The sequence below is a fragment of the Vanacampus margaritifer genome, chromosome 1, assembly GCF_051991255.1.
Source record: "Vanacampus margaritifer isolate UIUO_Vmar chromosome 1, RoL_Vmar_1.0, whole genome shotgun sequence".
Lineage (NCBI taxonomy): Eukaryota > Metazoa > Chordata > Actinopteri > Syngnathiformes > Syngnathidae > Vanacampus > Vanacampus margaritifer.
In genome coordinates this window covers 1,760,046-1,781,662 of record NC_135432.1, presented here as the reverse complement: position 1 = coordinate 1,781,662, position 21,617 = coordinate 1,760,046, and the positions used below count along the sequence as shown (strand labels likewise).

At 39.1% G+C, this 21,617-nt stretch overlaps 1 protein-coding gene across 2 annotated transcripts; it reads left to right on the top strand.

Moving 5' to 3' along the window:
• The first annotated feature begins 1,598 nt into the window (after window positions 1-1,598).
• Window positions 1,599-20,318, top strand: eif2d (eukaryotic translation initiation factor 2D). Of its 2 annotated transcripts, XM_077544981.1 has the most exons (15): window positions 1,599-1,807; window positions 3,173-3,363; window positions 3,441-3,524; window positions 3,615-3,705; window positions 3,779-3,886; window positions 6,296-6,573; window positions 8,042-8,159; window positions 8,242-8,287; window positions 8,973-9,079; window positions 9,164-9,301; window positions 12,149-12,238; window positions 12,798-12,893; window positions 16,901-17,021; window positions 18,280-18,454; window positions 18,534-20,318. In XM_077544981.1, the coding sequence occupies exons 1-15, from the start codon at window positions 1,752-1,754 to the stop codon at window positions 18,602-18,604; spliced, it is 1,770 nt and encodes a 589-aa protein (XP_077401107.1). In that variant the 5' UTR covers window positions 1,599-1,751; the 3' UTR covers window positions 18,605-20,318. The 2 variants fall into 2 exon arrangements, with proteins under 2 accessions (XP_077401107.1, XP_077401100.1); XM_077544974.1 differs by having other exon boundaries at window positions 8,973-9,301.
• The last annotated feature ends 1,299 nt before the right edge of the window (window positions 20,319-21,617 follow it).

The following is a 21,617-nucleotide window of genomic DNA, read 5'->3' as shown; positions in this document are numbered from 1 at the left end:
TGTAATTATAGGCCGGTATCAAATTTACCGTTTATTGCAAACATACTTTGTAATCCATGGCAATGCGACCTCTGAGTTACGTAACGTTAGGTGTGGAGTCCCACAAGTGTCGGTACTTGGCCTTCTCTTGTTTAATATTATACTGTATAAAATAGCGCGCACACATGCAAAAACATTATGCCAGGGTATTTTGATGAGCACAACTGTAGTTTCCATAAATGCATAAGCTAAGCTAGCTACGATGTAGCTTTGATATCACTATCAACACATTGGAGTTCACGGTCATGCTTTGCACTTTGCGCACCCATCCACAACACAGCTGGTTGATGGCCTCCATTGATTTATATGCCTTTAGTTGTTCAAAGGTATACGCACTCTTCGCATTTTATAAGGTAGTTCACGGTGTCCATGATGCATGTGACCGGAGGCTGCCGTTTTGCACCGTTCTCCAGATCTTCCTTCTTCAATGTGTAGGTATATGAATCACTACAATGTTTGCGGCATACCACTGGCGTTCCTTTGCCTGTAAGCTTTCCTGATGCAAAGAGGACTTTTGCGTGCTCAGTCATTGCCGTCAATTTAGCCGTTTTAATAATATTATTTATTTTTATTTATTATATTTTATTTTATACTATCGTCTAGGCTTCTAGCCGTGACACTCCAAGCAATATGGTGGAAGGAAACTGGACACGCCCACCGGCTGACTTTGTGGGAACTATCGACAGTGTAATAATGAAGACGAATAAAGAGATTCAATTAGGCTGACTTCATAACACAATTACAGGAAAAGACAAACAATTCAACAAAGCTTGTGATTTGCATGGATCAGAACAGAAGATCTATTTTCAAGGGGATCTTCTGTAAGATGATGACTATCACCCACAAGGGAACAAATAATCCAGACAAGTCAAAGCGGTTGCCAAAATGCAAAAATACTTCTTTGTCAGATGGGTTTCTATTTTTCAATTTCGGAAATATGCTTGTCCTATTCAGTCTTCAAGAAGATCTTGATTAAGTATTAGTTTTCTGCTTTGTGACTACAAACTTGACTAACTTGACTCTGTCACCGTGCCGTGAGATTGTGAGGAAGTTCAGTAGGTTTACATGAAACATATGTGCCTCAGGAATGGCGACCCATTTGCTCACTTACTGCTAAAAAGCATGAGATTCATGTGATCTGACATGCCTGCATTTCCCCAACTTGCCTCACAACTCCAACAAACAGAATGTTGACATGTTGACACGTTGACTTGCCAGGAATGATGGCATGATGTCATAGTGGGCTTTTTACATGAAAGAGCAATGTTTAATTTGGTAAACCACAAAATAGCAGCTCAAAACCACATATTTAGATTTAGATTAGATTTAGATTCCATAAAGATGAAGCGTTGTCTGTAAATAACAGCATCCGGTAGTAGCTCCGAGAGAGGGGAGACGCAGTACAAATGAGTCACAAAACAACAGTCGTGACTCATGCCACATGTTTTTTTTCTCGTTTTTTTCCTTTCTTTCTTTCTTTATTAATCCAAAAAACAGCATGTTGTTGTCTCTAAACATCTGGTCAGCGGAACCATAACGCCTTGGTCTTGTTTAGTTGTTTCACGTCGGAAGTAAATACGCGACGGGCAGTTGAACGCAACGCATCAGCAGCTGCATTAAGAGTTTTTTAATCATTATTATTATTTGCATACTAGGATGTAATATATTATACGGTATTTCCCCCATTTGATTTTAATTCATTTTCTGGTAAGATGTTTGCAAAATCGTTTCGTGTTAAATCCAACGTCGTAATGAAGGGATCCGACAGGTGAGTGACGGCGACAGACTGTGCTTGTTGCTAAATCTCAATAAATCAACCTCGACATTTTGTAATCCACAACAAGAGTCAAAATCCCGTCTGCCAGTCAACGACATTATTAGATGCATGTTCTGTAGCTGCTAGTGAAACAACATTGCTTTAGTTTGACGTTTTCCCAATGTGTCTCAAGTCAAAAATGTGGATCAGACTAAATAGGCAACTACAACAATGTCCAACAACCAATCAGTTAAAAAAAAAATCATATAAAATAAATATTTTGGAGAGAAGGGAAGAGGCTGGTTAAGCACAGAATTGGAATAAATAACAATTACTATATGTTACTGTGGCAGCACGGTGTATAACTGGTTAGCACGTCCGCCTCCCAGTGCTGAGGACGTGGGATCGAGTCCGGGCTTCGGCCTTCCTGGGTGGAGTTTGCATGTTCTCCCCGTGCTTGCGTGGGTTTTCACCGGGTACTCCGGTTTCCTCCCACATTCCAAAGGCATGCTTGGCAGGTTAATTGAACACTCCAAATTGTCCATAGGTGTGATTGTGAGTATGGTTGTTTGTCTCTGTGTGCCCTGTGATTGGCTGGCAACCAGTTCAGGGTGTACCCTGCCTACTGCCCGAAGCCAGCTGGGATAGGCTCCAGCACCCCCGCGTCCCTTGTGAGGAAAAGCGGTCAAGAAAATGGATGGATGGATGGATGGATATGTTACTGTTGATGTATAGGTAAGGTAAGAATATAATAATGCAGAGTAGAAATACTGAGGAAAATAAGGGTCAAGGTGTACTATTTAGTAAAATGAACGTAGGAAGTATATTGATGGGTTAGTGATTGAAAATTAAAATACTATGGATAACTACATATTGGTAGATAAATATGGCATTACACAATGTATTGTAAATTTGAATATTGTGTTTTGCATTTTATTTTATGTATAGATAGATATGAATATTCTTAAATACTGAAATCATTTGAAAATGAAATAGGTGTATGCGGGCAGGAATAGTTAAGTATAGTTATATACTTCCTCCTACTCCTTTTCGAGAATGTGTAAGCTGGTATGATATTGCAGATGTTGTATTGATTACTTCTAACTCTACTTTTGTTTGGTTTTTACTTCATATTTTATAGGTTTAATTTGGCTTCCCCGCCCTTTTCACTAGTTACTTTATTCTTATTTCTATGCATGTTCAAAATAAATTTTAAATTATAATAATAAAAACCGCTGTAGTCGGCTCATTGTTCTTTGTTACTCTAAACAAAATATTCGCTTTTGAATGCACTATTTAATGTATATGTATCTCTGGCATGACATGAATTGTAGACTACTGGATTCTCTCACCCAAATAATATTGTATTTTATTTAGGAGGAAGCTCAAGGCTGACATATCAGCAGCCTTCCCATCTCTCTCTTCTGATGAAATAACAGAGCTGGTCCCGAACAAAGAGGATTTCAATGTTGTGAAGATATATGCGCATAAGGGAGACACTGTGACATTATACGTTGGTCATAAAAATCCGCTGTTCTTTGAAGTGGACAAACAACTTTATCCTACAGGTGATTAAAAGCCAGCAACATCAAAACGATGGAATGCTCATTATGAAATTAAAATGTGCATTTTCATATTTCAATAGTCTATACGCTTTGGCGCTACCCTGCTGCCCTGCCGACATTCAGGACATGGCCCCCTGTTCTTCACAAGTTGATCGGAGGAGCTGGTAAGCTTCTTTTTGAAGAGCTGAAAAGATTTTTACATTTTATTGGAATGATCAAGAAGTTGCATTCATTTAGAAACTTCCCGTCTACAGATCTCATGCTACCTGGTGTGGTCGTGCCTTCCAGTGGACTCCCAGATGTAAAACAGGGTGACGCCTGCGCTGTTACACTTGTTAATAATAAGTATGGTCTTTTTTTTATAGATTTTTTTTCCCCATAGACATATACATGTTTAACAGAACTCTAATGATTCCAGAGCTCCTGTTGCAATTGGCACCGCTGCAGTCTCTAGTGCAGAAATGCAAAGTGTGGGCATGAAAGGAAGAGGAGTGTGTGTCTTGCACACATACATGGATCATCTCTGGTGAGTGGCTTTTTTTCCCGCAAGCCACAGCTTCAATGATCGCTGTGTTACCGCAGGAGTAATCTGTCCACGGCGGCAGAGATAATTGGCATGAAATGTTTTCGTCAACATATTATCGGTTGCACTTTTCAGCTGATGTCGCTGGTTTCTGATAGATACTCTTATGTTTGGTTAACATGGGATTACAGCAAGGCAGCATTATCAGTGAGAGTGATTAAGTATCACAAGATATTTCCATTTTAGTGATAAATAATAGTGATTCTAAATTCTAGTTGATTCAGTCATTTAATTCAATTTGGGAGGCAACTGAACGGGATTTTGATATGGAGGTCGATCAACTTTGTACCAAGCAAACTGAATGCATAACATAGTTTAGTGTCCCCTGCTGAATGATGTTGGGGCTCTTCTATTGTCTTCTTCTTCTATCTTCATCTTCTTCTATCTTCATCTTCTATCTTTTGATCATTGAAAACTACCACCACCCACTGGTCTAAAGTCAGAATGAATGAATGCAATTATTTTGCAGATTTGAACACCCTTGATAAATAAATGTGGAAAAACAAAAGCTTATATTTATGCTACATTCGAGGATGGACGCAAGTCTGACTTTTCCAAGTTCAAACCAGGAAGTGTGTACGGCACCGCCCCCTTGAACTCGGAAAGTAGGGGGGGAAAAAAAAAAACTTCACCGGCAGACTACAAGTGACGTCATTCTACAACTCATTTGGAAACACAGACTGTGAATGGTAAAACACAATTTACTCGAGTTTAAAACCAGATTTCTTCATTCATAAATATTTGACATAACTTCATGTAAAACGGGCGTGACAGTATGTCGCTATCTCCCTGCATGAAATTATACGGTGAACTACTGAACTGTATGGAATTGCTTACAAGAATAAGATTAAAAACAATAAATGAAGCACAATTGCGAGAAGGTAAGATTGCTAAAATAAAATAAAAAACAATTTATCACTATCCGCCATTTTGGTTCTTTACTTTCGCCTTAAACGCTTTCAGGTCGGAACTGGGAATAAACAACTCGGATGTATCCGACCTCCGACCATCCTCGAATGAAGCATTCGACCGCGCTAAAGGTCCTTTACATGCTCTATATTCATTAGTGTGGGCTAATGATCAACAATCACCAAAGTACAGGCTAGCTAACTGAATAAAGATGCTATAATCGTGTTTGTTGTCCCCTGCCCGGACTCTGCCAGCAATCCGGACAACGGTTGTAGATCCCTTTTCCAATTTTTGCTGTTCTCATGGTTTTTTTCCAACATGAGACACTCTCATAAGACTCTCGCTGCAGGGTGCTCTTGTTTGTTATTTAGGCAGCTTAATCAAGCCTTAAGACATTGGTGGTTGTCTGACTACTGGTTGAGAAAGTGCAAATGTACTGTTTCTGACTGTGGAGTCCTTGAAAATGACTGATCTTTAACATCGTATTCAATTGTGTTATTATTCTGTTAAGTATCGTAGTGATATTTCTCTTTATTATAAAAAAAAAATATACAATAAAATATTTGTTTTTTTTTGGTGTGTTTTTTAGGGAAAGCCGCCGGAATGGATTAACGTCAATTCCATTCATTCAAGAAAGTTGATTTGAGATAAAAGTGTTTTGAGTTACAAGCATAGTCACAGAACCAGTTGAACTCTTATCTCAAGGCACCACTGTACTTGTCTACAATCAATTTAAAAGTTTGCTTTTCATATGTCCACTTAGGGCTGTGCAATTAAATGAAATTCAATTATAATTTTAATTATTACACTCCACAATTCGGTATAATCATAAGCAAAAATAAAATATTATTATTACAAATTTTGAGTTGTTTAAATTCATATATTTGCACCTTTTTTAAAGTAAGGAACTTTTCAACCTTAATAAAATATTTTCATAACTCTTCTAATGAAACATGGCCTGAGGGAGTCTGCATCATTTTTACTGGCACTACGCAACTTTGAGGAGGATGGTCGGAACACAGGCACACAAAAAACTACAAATGTGCTGAATGCTTTATACGTCACTTCCCCCTTTACCCATTTGTTACAAAGACAAAAGTCAATTTGAGTGTCCTGAGCTCAAAAACGATGCAATGCGCTTGTCCTCATGAGAAACATGGTCTTCCTTCAGGCATAACGTTACCGACTTTGTCCATATGGCGGTGCCATAATCAACAGAAAGTTCCTTAGTGTTGCTTTAAAATGACTACTAAATCTTATTTGGTCCAAAAGGAACTTACATAATTATAGTGTTTCAAAGAAATGTATTTGTCTTTTTATTTTTTACGTTTAAACATTTTCTTGTTTTGTCCTAATCGTGATTTCAATTATTACCAAATTAATCGTGATTAATATTTTCTTCATAATCGAGCAGCTCTATGTCCACTTTAATTTGTTTTTCAGGGCTTTTGGAGAAAAGTCCAGTCCTCCCACTTTACCAGATGCGGAGGGTGAAGCAGACGATGTGAATGGTGACAAATGTGTGACTGATGAGCAAGAAGAAGGTGAGGAAGATGAGGAGGAGGAGGAGGAAGGTGAGCAGAGTGCAGTGCAGAAGCATCAAGCAAGCGAGCCGGTCAAAGATGAAGCCTGCCCTGCTGTGGTTGAGCAAGACAAAGGGGAAGTCGAAAAGAGCATTGAGAAAGGAGAGGAGGAGCAAGAAGATCAAAAGTCACCACAAGGTACCACATTCAGGCCATCGTCACACTAACATCTTGTGCACATTCTCATTCACTGCCATCACAAAATGTATCTAAACTTTTAACTGGTACGGAAAATATTTGTACTTATCTTGTCCGGTGAATATAAAAAGTCAGCACACCCCAACCAATCACTTTCAAACTTGGTTAAACACTTGCTTTAAGTGCCTCTAAATAACCCTAAATATAGTTCTAGTAGGCTTTTCCTTCTTTTTGTTGTTGCATATTTGCAGAAACCTGAATGTTTTGCGCTGAGTGTTATTTGGAACTGTTAAAAAATTTGCTTCACTGGGCTGGACGCGCATTGCAATACACTTATGTCAACTATGCGCGGGAAGTGGGCAGTCGAGGCAAACTCGGTGCCGACTACGCCACACCAGCTAACTAGCATTGAGCTTCAGCTGGCTACTAGTGCCACTAAACACAAAGCAGAGTCGCTCCAAAGTCAGTAATCATCACCTCCATTGTGGCCAAAAAGCTGTTCCATCGTTGTCACGACCGGATGATTAGCACGAGACAAAGAGGCCGTGCTAATTGCTAAGCTAAGATTGACATGTATTCGTTTAACACCAGAATTAAATGTTTGGGTGATCGAGCACTGGTTTTTTTTGTTCATCGCAGGCTTTTGAAAAAGGCAATAAATGTTATCAAAATTATTTGACAGTAGATCCTTTTTTAAATCTCTCTTTCTTTTATATTATACATTTTATATACACTGACAGCATATGAAATGAGTTGAGTTTTTTTTTACCTCCACCAGGGAGAAAGCATGTATTCAGTTTAGCTTGTTGCATGTAGAAAACCTTAAAGGTAGTACAAGCAAATGTGTTTTTTTTCTTGTTGGCTTAGTGACTTGCTGTCAAGCTGTTTGTTTTAGAATGGGAGCGCATAGCTGGTTGACCTCTGCGACGTCGTTTTCCCATTTGTCCTTTGGAATTTACACCACAACATGGAACCGCACACCATTTGTTGCATTTCTCAGTCATCAACCTCAGTCAAACAAACACTCCAAGTATTTCCACTCAAATTGTGGAGCGTGGCACAATCAGAGGAGAAAAGGATTGTTTTGAAAATAATCTTTGTAAAATTGCAATTTTGAAGTCTACCATCAAAACCATTGTGGTTATTTCTGCCAAGCGACGTGAGTTTGTAAGAATACCCCCGGGCTTGTGTAACATAGCCTTCGCGTGGTTCTTCCGTGTCATTTATTGCTATTGTGATCATAGCAACATGCTTTAGATGAGGCGCTGTGGTTTTTGCCACAAGCGCTCTTCCTTTAATGCCGATCAGCTTCACACGGGACAGGACGCAGGAGTCAATTCAAATTCAAAAATTCACTAATTGCTTGCAGGGCATGCTGGGATGTACGCGGCGCTCTTTCATGAGCACATGGTGGTGTAATGGTGAAAGGGGGAAATGGTGTGACTCTGGCCATATTTTGTTTTCACAGAGATCATGGATGCTTTACTTTGGCAGTGCTTCCTCCTGGCTCTCAAGAGCAAGGTGAAGAAATCAGAGCTCCCTCTGCTGACAAGCACTTTTCTCCGCAACCACATGGTTTCCTGCTGGTAACGAGTCAGACGTTAGTCACAAAGCGCTCAAGAGGAATTCACTTACTTAACATTCTGTTTTGGATTTTTTTTTCTTCAGCCCCAGCGGAAAACAACTAGATATAAAAAAATCCAGCTATAAAAAGGTACATGTGAATGTAGTTGGGTTTCCATCCACTCATTTTTATTCGAATTTTCAAGAAATGCGGAAATAAAACCGAATGGAAACGCTAGAAATTCGAAAAAGGGCTTAAAAAAAAAAAAAAAAAAAAACGCTTAGAGAGGGGGATTTTGAAGTGTATCGGAAAAAATGTGAATTATAGCTATGGAATATGCAAATACCCGCTGGCAGTATCGGATACACGTCGCACGTTTTGACTGGATATTATGTCGCACGTACGTTTGTAGTCACAAAGCAATATCTGACCATAAAGTAAGGTATGTTTGGGGGGACGACCAAACAGAAATCTTTTAGGAATTAATTAAAGAGGTGAATATTAATGCAATTTTAGATGGAAAACAGCAAAGAAACGCTACGGTTTATCAAGAATTATAAAAGCAAACTCACGTCAGCACATGGCACAGTCGCTTCCTGGTCTTCTTCTTCTTTTAAATGACTGGTGGATCACATCTCTATGATGTATAGCGCCACCTACAGCGATGGAGTCCCCTATCAATATTCGCAAAAGAAGAACAGATGGAAATGAGCAAAAATTGCATGTCCGTTTTGCGCATTTTCAGTAAATTTGCTTAAAAATGTCAAAACAATTGGATGGAAACCTGACTTGTGCCATGTTTGAGACATTTCTTTCAACTTAAGTCTTCAAACAGCTTTCCAAGTTCCTGCAAGTCATGCAGCAGCAGCACAGCATCATCCGTGTGAAAGAACTGACAAAAGGCGTGGAAAGCATCGTAGAGGTGGACTGGAAAAGCCCAGAGTCAGCTTGCCATTTACACACCGACATTCAAAACGGAAACACATCAAAGTTCTCATTTGTTCCCTCTATGTGTGTCACATGTAGACTACGTTTCTCTGTTCCCGAGGAGACAGGCATGGAAGCGATTCCGCTTGGGGAAACGCTGTATCATCCTCCCGAGATCACCACTTTATACTCCGTGTCAGCTCGACTGCAGCCTCTTTTTCAGGATGCGAGCAAAAGGTGTGTGTATTTTTTAAGGATGGGCGGAATACCGATACCGGGTATCGGTATCAGGCCGATACCAGGACACATTTCACGGTATCGGTTAGTGGTGGAACGGATCATCATTGATCAGTGGTTAGTTCTGATTCGAAAAAGGATCCGATGCATGACTCAAATCCATGATACGATCCGAAGCGTGGCTTTTGCAATGGATATCGATACTGGTATCAGCCCCCGCTCTTATGGACGTTCGGTCAGGAACTAATTGGTTAGGCCTATTTTGCACGTATTGATCGCCACAGGGGCCATCCTGTAAGAGAAGACAGCACATAAGTCTTCAGTTGTACTCAACAATTTAATTTGCTCTGAAGTGCAGACAGATCTGTGTATATCATATCGTATATTGTCTCTGACTACTGCACTGCTATGAGATGAATGACGAACGGAGAACGTGAAACAGGGAAGAGAAATACAGAGCAGCCTTCCAAATTAAAAGCATGCATTTCAAAACAAGAAATCCTTAAACATCACACACTAAACCGCTTGAGGAATTCTTAACATGCTAGATGTTACAAAATGATTTGAAGCCCTATTGTATTGAATTGAATTATTTGCACTTCACTGTATTCCTTAAAAATAAGTTGTACAACCACATATTTTGATTGGAGCTTTTGTTCCCTGGCCACTGGATTATTTGTTTCATTTTATTTATCTATTTAAAAAAAAAAAAAAAATCATTTTATGGTATGCTCTATGCAAAATGACTTTTATTAGCAAATTAAAAAAATAATCAATGTCATTAATTTCAAGCAATTTTAAGGAAATGAATTGGGATATATAGGTCCTTTAAAAATATATATCTTTCATTGTTTTTTGTTGTTTTGTTTTTTAAACTTAATGTATCATCAGTACTAATGGTATCGGCACTTGTTATTGGTGAGTACTGAAGATTTACGTATCGGTATTGGTCTAAAAAAAAATCAACCATCCCTATTATTTTGTGAGTCATATAATGAAACATGTCCCTACGAATTGAGAAAGCTTGTGAGTGAAGAAGCACCCACATGTTTCATATTTCTTTGAATTAGGCTTCCACTCCGCCTGGGCTGCACTGTGGCAGAACTTAACCTCCAAACAACCCGTAAAGGCGGAGTGGCGGGATCAAGTTACCAGAGCCGGCAAAGTCGACTTTTAGAAGGTGGAAGAAAGTGTCTAAATGACTCCTGTTGTATTGATTTGCTTTTCCCCAACTGCTTGGCTCCATATGTTTTATGGTGTGCTATAATTGGAAAAGTATCAAATGTGTGTTGCTTGGCAAACATTTTTACAGTAATGTCCAAAACATTACATCACTTATAAATCTAAGTCACTTGCGACCTTAAAAGTAAATCTTCTTTGATATCTCCAGAGTCTCATGACTGTTATTTTGCCAACCTGTGTCAAAAGTTGGATATTTCATACTCATGTGCGGTCCTGAATGGTTTTTGGACTTGTTGTAATATAAAGTTTGCAAGTTGCTACTGGGTGAAGCTGTTTTCACATTCACAACTTTCTTCTTCATGGTGTGGATTGGTGGAAACTTTGCTACGAGTATTTTCGGTGTGCACAGCCGTTCTGTTAACTGGCCTCACTTCACTGACCCCACTAACGCACCCAACGTGGCGAACCTCTAACCAAAGCCACGCGCCTCACAAACATGGGCAGATGTGCCCTGTATGTAGTGTTCTTTTCATCAGGGAAAACTAACAAAGATCATTTTGTCAATGCACATATTTCACCAGACTAAACCCAGACTACACTAGACTAAAACCCTCATTAAGAAACAATAACTGGGACTAAATCAGTATGCATTTTCGTCCACTAATAAAGACTTCACTTAATAAAAACGGGACTAAAATAGGCATTAATTCATGAACAAAAACGAGACAAATATATGATTTTGTAAAATCTTATCTCTGCTAATCTGTCATGTTTGTGACACTGTCATGTGACACTGTCATGTGACACAGTGACACACACCCTTTCAAATCAGCAGCTAGCGAGTGCAACGCGCACAAACCCATGAGACAGTCAGGAGGTGGATTTACGATGAAAGGTGAAAAAAAGAGAGTCAATTATAGTTCTAATGTAACATTAATCCAACGGCTATAACGTTCCAACAATAATGTTAATCCGACCGCTAACTAATGCAGGCTAACTTGCTAGCTCGTAGCATGGAGCCATAGCAGCCACTAGTAGCAATTGTGTGTCAAGTTGTTTTTCATCAAAAAGATGAGAGAAAAATTTATGTGAAATAGTTTTAGATCCGAAATGTTCAACATAATCTGCTGACAAAAAAAAAATATATACAGGGGTAAAATGATTGTCATGACTAAAACTAGACTAAAATGTTGACAGTTTTTGTTGACTAAAACTAGACGAATTATATTCTGTTTTCATGGGCTAAATGTTACATTTATAGTCGACTAAAAATGGACTAAATAAAAATGGGGTGAGGTTGACTATGATCAAAACTAACAAGCATGATTAAAACTAAAACTGAGACTAAATTTCAAAATAGCGGATAAAATTAGCACTACCTGTATGTAACATGAAGTGCTACTATAACTGCTATAGTAGTGTTATAGTATACCACTGTATGATGTTTTATTTATTGGCATGTGCAATCAATTTAAAATCCAAAAGAGCTGACAAACTCTCCTGTTGCCAATCGCACGTCACCTCTGAATCCTCTCAGCATATTCTGCCATTGTTCTAGCAAAGCTCTTGAAGCCCTTGGCAACAGGTCAGCACGAGGTCACGGGGCGCATCTGCACCTAAACGTGGAATGTTTGATGGAAATGATGTTCTCTGGCGCTCCCGCAGGAAAGGCGCGGCACTGCAAGCTGCTGAGGTGAGAAGCATTGTCACGGAATATGTGAAGAAGAATGACTTGGTGGATGAAACCAATAAGAAGTAAGTACAATCAACTTTCTGCAAATACATAAACATGAGTGCATTGGTGCTAAGTAATGAATACAAAACATTTCACTTTGCATAATAGTTGTTTTGCGAAGATGATTAAAATGACATTACAGTGTTTGCATTAAATTCAGCAGTTCCTTTAGTCAGCAGGCAAGATGGAAAGAAAAGCTCTGTTGTTGGCGTTCAGTAATAAACTGTGGAAGATTAGAAGCATAATAAGGGCACAGCTTGCTTCAGGGTTCAATATAGTTCAGTTATTGTGGTTAAGAGTACCAACGTTCACCTCCCGGGGCATGTGATGCAGCTGTGATCAGATCAAATGCTGAAATGTGACTCCGAATCTGAAGGGGTCTTGCTGTTCTTCTTTTTAGGCCCAAAAATCCCATCTTTGTCGTTTCATGTGCCACATAAATAGATGATTAGCGGTATGAGAGATTAAGCTGATAAAGGCATGAAAGACTAATAAAATAAAGCAGCATGTGGCCTGCCATCAGGTTGAATGCGCAAGCGGAAGTGAGACAATCATTTTGTGTGTTTGCTTTTCCAACAGTTACGTGAGAATCGACCCAACTTTATGCGACTGTTTACTGGAGAAATCAGAGTACCAGGAAATAGAAACTCTCAAGTGGGATGATCTTTTCAGCAGGTAACGTTGGGGATTTTCTTTTGCCGCGACATGACACCACACAAACAAGCTTTTTGTTCTACACAGCAACCCCTCACTTGACCGTCCCCGAACCCTATTGGTAGTAACGTGTTGGTCTGCGTTGAACGTGATATTTACAGTGATGCAAAACATTGCCCCTCTCTGATCAGCGTCTGAGATTGCTGATGCTCAAAAACGTGTCAACAGATCGAGAAACTGTCAAACTCCATCGATGGAAAGCTTATCACTGTGTTGGTCACAGATTTTTTTTCCCTTATGTTTTTATTCTCTCTTTCACTTTCACGGATGAAAATGAACAAGTGAGATGGGAATTTTTTCACTTAGCAGTAACAGTTGCCAAATATTTACACAGAAACAGTAGATATTATCCTACGACCGACAAAGCCTGACTTTAACTCAGGCATGAGTTTAATTTATTTTGTGACATTGACATTGATATGTTCGAGCCTCGCAAACATTTTGCCATGTGCCTTTTAATAAGAAAAATACGGTATCTCTCCATAAAATTGTACGGTTTTATCACTTTCACAACTGACTCTAAACGACTTGTTTCTTAGCATTTAGCTACATGGACTGGGTTTATGTTTAGTTTGACAGTAAATTTTAATGACGAGTGGCAATAAACAGTCTGAAGGCTCTTTTTTTTAAAGAATTGTTCACCATCTGCCAACCTAACTTTGTTGGACGCATCTCACGCTTTTATCTCAGATTTTTGCTTACAAGTTGAAGCAAAAAAAATCCAGCAACGGCTTGTATCTTGAAAAATATGTATATAACGGTTTATTAACATTCTTTCGAAAAAACAATAGTCGAATAATTAAAAAAAAAAAAGGATCTTGTGGTGGTGCATAAAGTCAGGTGATGGATAATTGATGGACAATTAATTTATCTTTTATCAAACAAATACAATCTGCAAGTACTTCAATAACATTTCATCCTCTCTTTAGGGTCGAGTTGCATTAGAACTAAAAATAAAAAAATGATGCACATACAAATGACATGAACGCAGACAGCCAAACGTACACAAAACGCAAGATCAATATGTTGCATTTCCAACACAAAACCACTTAAAAGGAGAAATGTTCACCGGCTCAACTTTTGTTTTAATATAATCCTTGAACCCCAAATCAAATGTGATTTGCTATTCTGCTGCCTCTGGATGGGACTCCCTGTGGTTTGTTCTGAATCTGCAACACAAGAAAAGATTAGAGATAAACGTCACATACTGGTCGTAATTTTACATTTTAAACCCTACGTTGGACAAAACAACATTATGTACGTGCTCACGTTTGAGTTATCAGTGTCAGCATTTCACGACAGAGTCCAAGCGTTTCAACGTCAAACTATTCGGAACACCTTTTTCTCATGTTAACGCTGAATCGTGGACTTTTGAGACCTTAACTCTTTGACTGCCAAAAACGTTAAATAACGTTTAGTAAAATCCTATGGAGGAGTGCCAAAGACGTTAAAAGACGTTTGTTTCAAAACAGAGGTGAAACTAACCATTTTCTATTGTTGATTACTGAAAAACGGAATAAGGTAGAAACAAACTTTTTTTTCTGATGAAAGATGAGAGTCCAATCTTTCATTTGGTAGTATGTGTGTTTCCATAGTCCAAACACAAAATGTTCTGTGGACCTTGAAATATCAGTCAAAATGCTTAAAATCGGCTGGCACCCACGGCATCCCTTTTCTGAAAACGTCTGGCAGTCAAAGAGTTAATGAAATGATGACTAAAATTCAAGACTTGGAAAATACAACCTATTGTAGCTTTCAAGTAAATGATAACATACAGTACTTCTACTTTAAAGGGACAGCACATGTTAGAGGCTTTGGAGGTTGAGGCCAGCCTGAGATGGTTTGGACATGTCCAGAGGACAGACAATGAATATATTGGCAGAAGGATGCCTAGTTTCCAAATACCAGGCAGAAGGTCTAGAGGAAGACCAAAGAGGAGGTTTATGGATGTAGTTAAAGAGGACATGAAGGTGGTTGGTGGTGCGAGAGCAGAGGATGCAGAGAACAGGCTTAGATGGAGGCAACCGATTCGCTGAAGGGAAAAGCCCAAAGGAAAAGAAGAATTATCTTTCACATTGCAATGCCAAAGTGCAGTCTTAAAATCCCAGAAAAAGATTCTGGCTGGCTTTGGTGTGGGTTTTTTTTTTCTTCTCCTTTTCTTTCTTCTCTCTTCTTCCCTCTCCTCCACAATTTCTTGCGGCAAAGAGAATTTTTTCAGAATTCAAATATTTATTGCAAAATTGATGGCCTGCGTGGCCATTCAGAGTTTTTACTGAACCGGGCGTTTTACTTCTGCATTAGGAAACGAACCAGCAAAACACCTAATATTTCATTCAAAATGACATCACCATGGTGTCAAAGGTCAAATTCAATTATTATATGCATATAAATAATCCCTTTAAGGTTGATCCTAAAATTGTAGGGTAAGGTTGGAACGCATTAAAAAAAGGCAACTTAGAAATAAGACTTTGATGTTATTGCCATCACAGTGTGACTGATTATCAAACTTTCACTGAGACAGACACAGATGATTTGTGGTCACATGACATCACTACTGTGGTCATCACAATGGCAGAATGAGGAAAACAAAGCAAGGCACAAATATGAAGAGGAGCGCCCTTTTCAATGGCAGAGTCACATTTCAGTTTACTTCACGATAATATTGGCAAGGATGACGGCAAACTCTTACGCTCAAACCAGTTCTATTTCAGGGAATAGTAACGGCCACACCCCTTCCTTCATGCCACTTGTGTGACTAGACTTACGCAATTTCTCCGGAACTGGCGTGTGAATGCTGGAAGTTGAATGCATGTAGAATTATGTGCAAAGTAAAATTCATGTGGAATGTTGTGGAATGCTTATTAAAACTCTTTGACTGCCAGACGTTTTCAGAAAAGGGATGCCGTGGGTGCCAGCCGATTTAAGCATTTTGACTGATCTTTCAAGGTCCACAGAAAATTATGTGTTTGGACTATGGAAACACATATAGTACCAAATGAAAGATTGGACTCTCATCTTTCATCAGAAAAAAAAAGTTTGTTTCTACCTTATTCCGTTTTTCAGTAATCAACAATAGAAAATGGTTAGGTTCACCTCTGTTTTGAAACAAACGTCTTTTAACGTCTTTGGCACTCCTCCCTAGGATTTTACTAAACGTTATTTAACGTTTTTGGCAGTCAAAGAGTTAAGGATATTGAATACAGTATTGTGTGACAATGATTCATTATCATCTATAACTGAATGATATTAAATCAAACAGAAGCGCCATGTTGAATGAGTTTCATGTCGTCAATGAAAATATGGAATGATATCAAAAGAAACTCAATCATGTGAAGTGATATTGAATATAATGGATGTTAAATGACTGGACAATGATTATTATAGTAAATTGAACTTGGACTAAAATCTGCTGCCACCTGAATTTGAACCCTGGTCTCAATGCACTAGCCATCTGCTTTAACCACTGGACTACAGTTGACATGTAAAAATTGTTGACAATGGTACGTAATTGTATTCATTATTTTGGTAGAAAACTGCAGATTTGATTTGTTTAATCCACATTTATGTGATGAGTTCATTTTATGATATGATATTTAGTACTTATGTATATCATTTTGTGTCCGGTGGAAATTGTAACATTTGCATTGCACAGTGAGAGTTGGGATTCGAACCATTGACCCCTTGGTCACTGAATAATGCATTTTACCAACTGCGCCGTTGCAGCAATATCCAACACCTGGGAATGATGATGAGCGCTATTTAAGGGAATTGAAAAGGAATGGGGGAACATTTGACATTAAATTGTGGAATGTGGAAAAATATGGGCCTGCTTGTGTGAAACTTTTGGAGCTTATTGAAGTTGTTGAAACGGTGTCAATCGTTAGTCCATATTTTGTGGGAGTTGAGGAGATGAAAAAGAAGAATTCACACAACTGTAGCGGAATTGAAACGTTGCCCTGTCATTGCAGGACGTTGGGGAGAATGCAGGAGTGCTATCAAATAGCGTTTCCTGGACAAACAGCCCTCATAAAGAAAGGACATATTGAGCCCATCGACGTCTCGGTGGCTTCCCGAGGCTCCAATAAGAAGGTGACCGCCATCCCCGACATCTCGCTGCTCTGCAATTTGCTAGTGACTTTAAATGGAATTGTATTGGTTAGGTAGTGTGGGAAATCGATGGATATGCATACAGTAGTGTTTTCCAAAAGTTTGTATACATATTTCTTGATTTCTATTTTGGTTCGGGATCCACGTACAGCCGTCACTATTTGTCACTTTTGCACTTATTTTGTAAGCATTACATTTTCTTGGCTCACCAATTGACATTGGAGCAGGTTTGCGAAATTGCTGCCTGGCCAGATGTTTCTCCACCAAAGTTATTTAGTCGTTCATGAAAACTAGTGAAATAACTACAAATACAATTGAAAAACAAACAAACCGTTTTTGTCAACGGAGGAAAAAAAAGAAGAAGTGATTTTATAATATCTATAACTAACTGGAAGTACAGTTTGTGTTTCTAATACCAAATATCTCAATGTCAAACAGTGGCTTAGGCATTGACAAATCATGCAGAGCCAAAAGCTTCATTCGGAATTGGTGTTAAATCATCTGAAGTGTGTACAGATAAAGCTTTATCGGTTTCCGAAGCGTCCACCGAATGGAGCTTTTGTTGACGCTGATGAGTTGGTTCTATTTGTAGCCCTGAAAATAGATTTTCCTCGGCTTTGCACAAACGCCTCCTCTAGGAGTTTGGTGTGGTGGCAGCAACAGGCCTTCCACTGTGTGCTTTGTCAAGGACATACTGTATCCCCTTTCAAGAAGCTGGTCATAGATTGGATCATTTGTACTAAATGTTGGCACAGAAAGATGGCCGAACCGAAGTGCTGTCAGGGGAGACAGAAAACCTTTCGCCAGGCACACATTTTTCAACACTGCTCCAATGTCATTTGGCAAAGGAATGATATTCTTGTGTAGAGTCCATTTTTGGACCCCATGTATTGTCAAAAAGGCATTTCAATCCATTTTGTTTGTCTTGTTTTGTTTCAAAATAAAACTTTACATTTGAAGATGCTTTTCTTTGAACTGCAACGACATAAGCTATTATAAGCATTTCCGTTTTTGTCGTCTTGGCCAGGTGACATGCAAAGTCAAAATAGTCTCGTTTTGCTCTAAAAATGGCCTTTTCTAGTTTTTGCCCTGGAAATTGAGTTTGCCAACCAGGTCTTATGTTATGGAGACGCTGTTTCTCAGCTATCTTTTTTTTTTCCTTTTTGTCAGTTTTTTTTTCTTCAAACAAATCTGGGTGATTTATTTATTCCATCTCTGATGGGTTTCATGTGCTCCGTAGGTGACCGTAATCAAAAACCTGGAGGTGTACGCTTTGGACCCTTCTGCTGTCGCCAGCGCTTTACAGCACCGGGTTCAAGCCAGTTCCGTCCTGCAAGCCGTTCCTGGGGCCAAAGACAAAGTCCTGGTCCAGATTCAAGGCAACCAGATTCAACAAGTTGGACATTTGCTGCTAGGTTTGCACCGTTATCTTCTTTACAGCCGATAACGGATGTGTTTTCCTACGTAATGCTTGTGGCTCATCTGTCATTTCAGATCATTATGGAATTCCTCGCAAGTACATCCAAGGGTTGGACAAAGCTCCAAAGGGTGGAAAGAAGAAGTAACGTTTGAACGCTACACCTGATGTAACGTCAGCATCGCTTACACAGCTGCTCTACTGTACTGTATGTAAACATTCGTGTGGGCCTTTCGTGTAATATACGCTCGTCGTAATGACAGCTGTTAAATGACATTTCTCTGCCTTTATTGCCGTGGTGAGAATGCTGTACCGTAGCTTAATGGCGTCCGTCGTACCCTTCACCGTTTAGACGTTCGGCGCTGTCATGTTAAATCAGGCAGCTAGCAAGAAATCCCACATGACTTTCAGGATATAAGAACCACTTTCATTTGTGGACACGATTCAGAGAACATTTCTGTCATGATATCAACGGCTGTCAAAAGTGGAATCCACTGTATAAAATCAATATTTTGTCAACGTACAATGTGTTCTTCATTTGTCACGTCAGTCGGTGAAATGGTGGCAAAATGAGGACAGGAAGTGAAAGGGGGGTGAGGGGGGGGGGGGGTTCCGATATTCTGCAGCACGTCATGGCCCCCCCAGGTCAATTGTTAAGCACAGTGTAATGAGCAGTCTTTGTTCAGAAAGGATGCACTTGGACGGAACCGAATTTGGTTCTGATGATCTCTTTGAGGTCTTGTTTTCGCATAATGACAGACTTCATCATTCACTTCACGGCACACTGAGAATTCAAGTATAGCAAAGTGCAACGCCGTTGCCTGCTTATTTTGGCTTGGGGTTGTTTTGGTTTCTATTTTTCTTTGTCGCTGAATGTGCATTTTTAAGGGAAATATATCATGAAGAGGACACTAAAGTGAAAATACAGCTTTTGTTTATTTATTTATTTACACAATCTTAAGAAAAATACAAATATGGCAGCAAAATCTGGGATCTGGGATCTCAATCATTAATCATTGGAGGATGAAAATGGCACATACTGGTTTGTACAAATTCAATGAAGTTCATAAGTGTGTCCAGTTCTCTAAAAATGAGGCCAATTTGCTAATTTTAATTTTAAATTTAATTTCTTGCAATTTTATTATCGCCCCCAAGAATTTGACTTTGTGCACTCTTATCCAAATCAGCCCCCTCAATCTAAACCTATGATGGCGTATTAGGGCCACATATAAAGATATCTATTTTTTTACAGGGCGGGGGCAATATTCCGAGAAAAAATACGCGTAAATTTGCGACTTTAGAAAGTGGCAAATTTGCAAGAAAATTTTTATGAATTGATATGAAATTACTGTATCAATGACTAAAAGATGCAGCCATATTTCTATTAGTTTAACACTTTTGTCCACTTTTATGTTAAACTTAGGGGGAAAAAATCTATTGTACATTTAGAACCGATATACAATTGGCGATTAATCATGAGTTAACTATAGTAGTCATGCGATTAAAAACGATTTAGAAAAATGTAATCACCTGACACTCCTAGTTCTGATACAAAATGTGGATGTGGCAGCCATTTTGCATTCACACAATAGCAGACAGCAAAATAAATGTTATCGGCGAGATACAATATGTATGAATTTGTGAAAGTGCCAAAACTATTGCATGTCTTTCCTGTTATGATTTCATAAAAACAAGAGTATCATTGTTTAATAATAGCAATTGCATACTCCGAGTTTTGCGGGTTAGATCACAGAATGTGGTCATTTTTGGAACGTTTAAACCATTTGTTGTTGAAGGCTGGAACCTTTATACATGAAAAATGAAATGCATATTTGTTCCAGTAAAACAAATGTACGCATATATTTAATGTGTCCATATTGAAAATGGCATTTGTGTCTTCTATCTTGTTAAGAAGTGAGTGGTCCGATGTGGTCTCCCAGTAGTGCTGACGAAAATTGGTTGCCCATCCCTGGTGTAAATCATACTGATAGTGCAGAGGGAGTTGGAAAGATATTAGACTCTGATGTCCGCCATACAAATGATCATTATTATTTTTATTACAGTATTATCATCACTGATAAGGTGTAACGTGCGAGGCTGCGATCGCTCACACTTGTGGCAAAAGAAAAGTGTGAATCCGAGCTCTGAGGCGAATGTTGATGGATAAAACTCAGGAGTTTATGTTCAAGTTCAGGAAGAGCGAATTGCACTGATGAATATTTTCTTTTTTGCATCCGCGTGCACGCATGTTATGAAAAGCACATACATTTGAAATCGGAATCGATGCTAGACTCACATGGTGCGGCTTCAGGGCATTTTTAAAGGTCGTCGTTTGCAGTGCAAACTGCTTGTAAGATTTGAAAGTAGCCTCACTGCGCTAATCTTTTCCCGATCTCGTCTCTAACAAAAGCGCTAGCCAGCTATGCTATTAGCATGGTTGACAAGCCAACGTTAGCCACTAAATTTGTATTGGTTTGAAGTTTGATTCTGATGAATGTACCCGTCAAGCAGAAATGTTGCTAATTCTGTGTGGCTTCTGAAATCTCTCAACTGCCTGAGGCCCTTTGCGTTATTTCTGTTTGCCAGTTATGAGGAAAATCACACAAACATAACTTTTATGGAGGAAAATGACAAATATTCAGATCTGAGAATTTTCAAAGGCTTTCAAAAATATTTATTTTGGGCGTTCATTGTTGCCATTGGCTATTTGGTGGCCCGGCTTCTTCTTCTTAGTTGTTTGGCCACTCTGGAGCATTTCATTTGCTGATAAAAGCTGGCATGCTGCCCAAAAGTGTTTCCCGTTCCCTGTGGAATGATGTCCCATGAGTCTCATGAATTAGGAAATGTGGTTTCATGATGACATTTTAACAGCGACTTAAAGGGCAAACGTTTGTAGCGAGCTCAACGCAAATTATACAAAACCTCCTCGAGGTGCTAACGTATCGATCACGAGATGTTTACGTAAGTATACTCGAAATTAGCCGAGTATACTTCGAGTTTACTTTTTGGGAGTATACTTAGAAGGCACTCTCTAAGTAAGGAAGCAAAGGTCGCTACCTTTAGTAGTAGTGTTTGCTGGTTGGATCCAATCTGTCAATTCGATCCTGCGGCGACGCTGGTTCGGCTGTCGGCTCCCCCCGAGTCACGTGTCGTCGTGTCCT

What these genes read in the sequence shown, in the direction of transcription:
- eif2d (XM_077544974.1), top strand. Translation starts at nt 1,752, where the DNA reads ATGTTTGCAAAATCGTTTCGTGTTAAATCCAACGTCGTAATGAAGGGA. An exon ending in GTTACACTTGTTAATAATAA is followed by an intron (nt 3,706 to 3,778) that starts GTATGGTCTTTT and finishes TAATGATTCCAG; the next exon opens with AGCTCCTGTTGCAATTGGCA. An exon ending in AGATCAAAAGTCACCACAAG is followed by an intron (nt 6,574 to 8,041) that starts GTACCACATTCA and finishes TTGTTTTCACAG; the next exon opens with AGATCATGGATGCTTTACTT.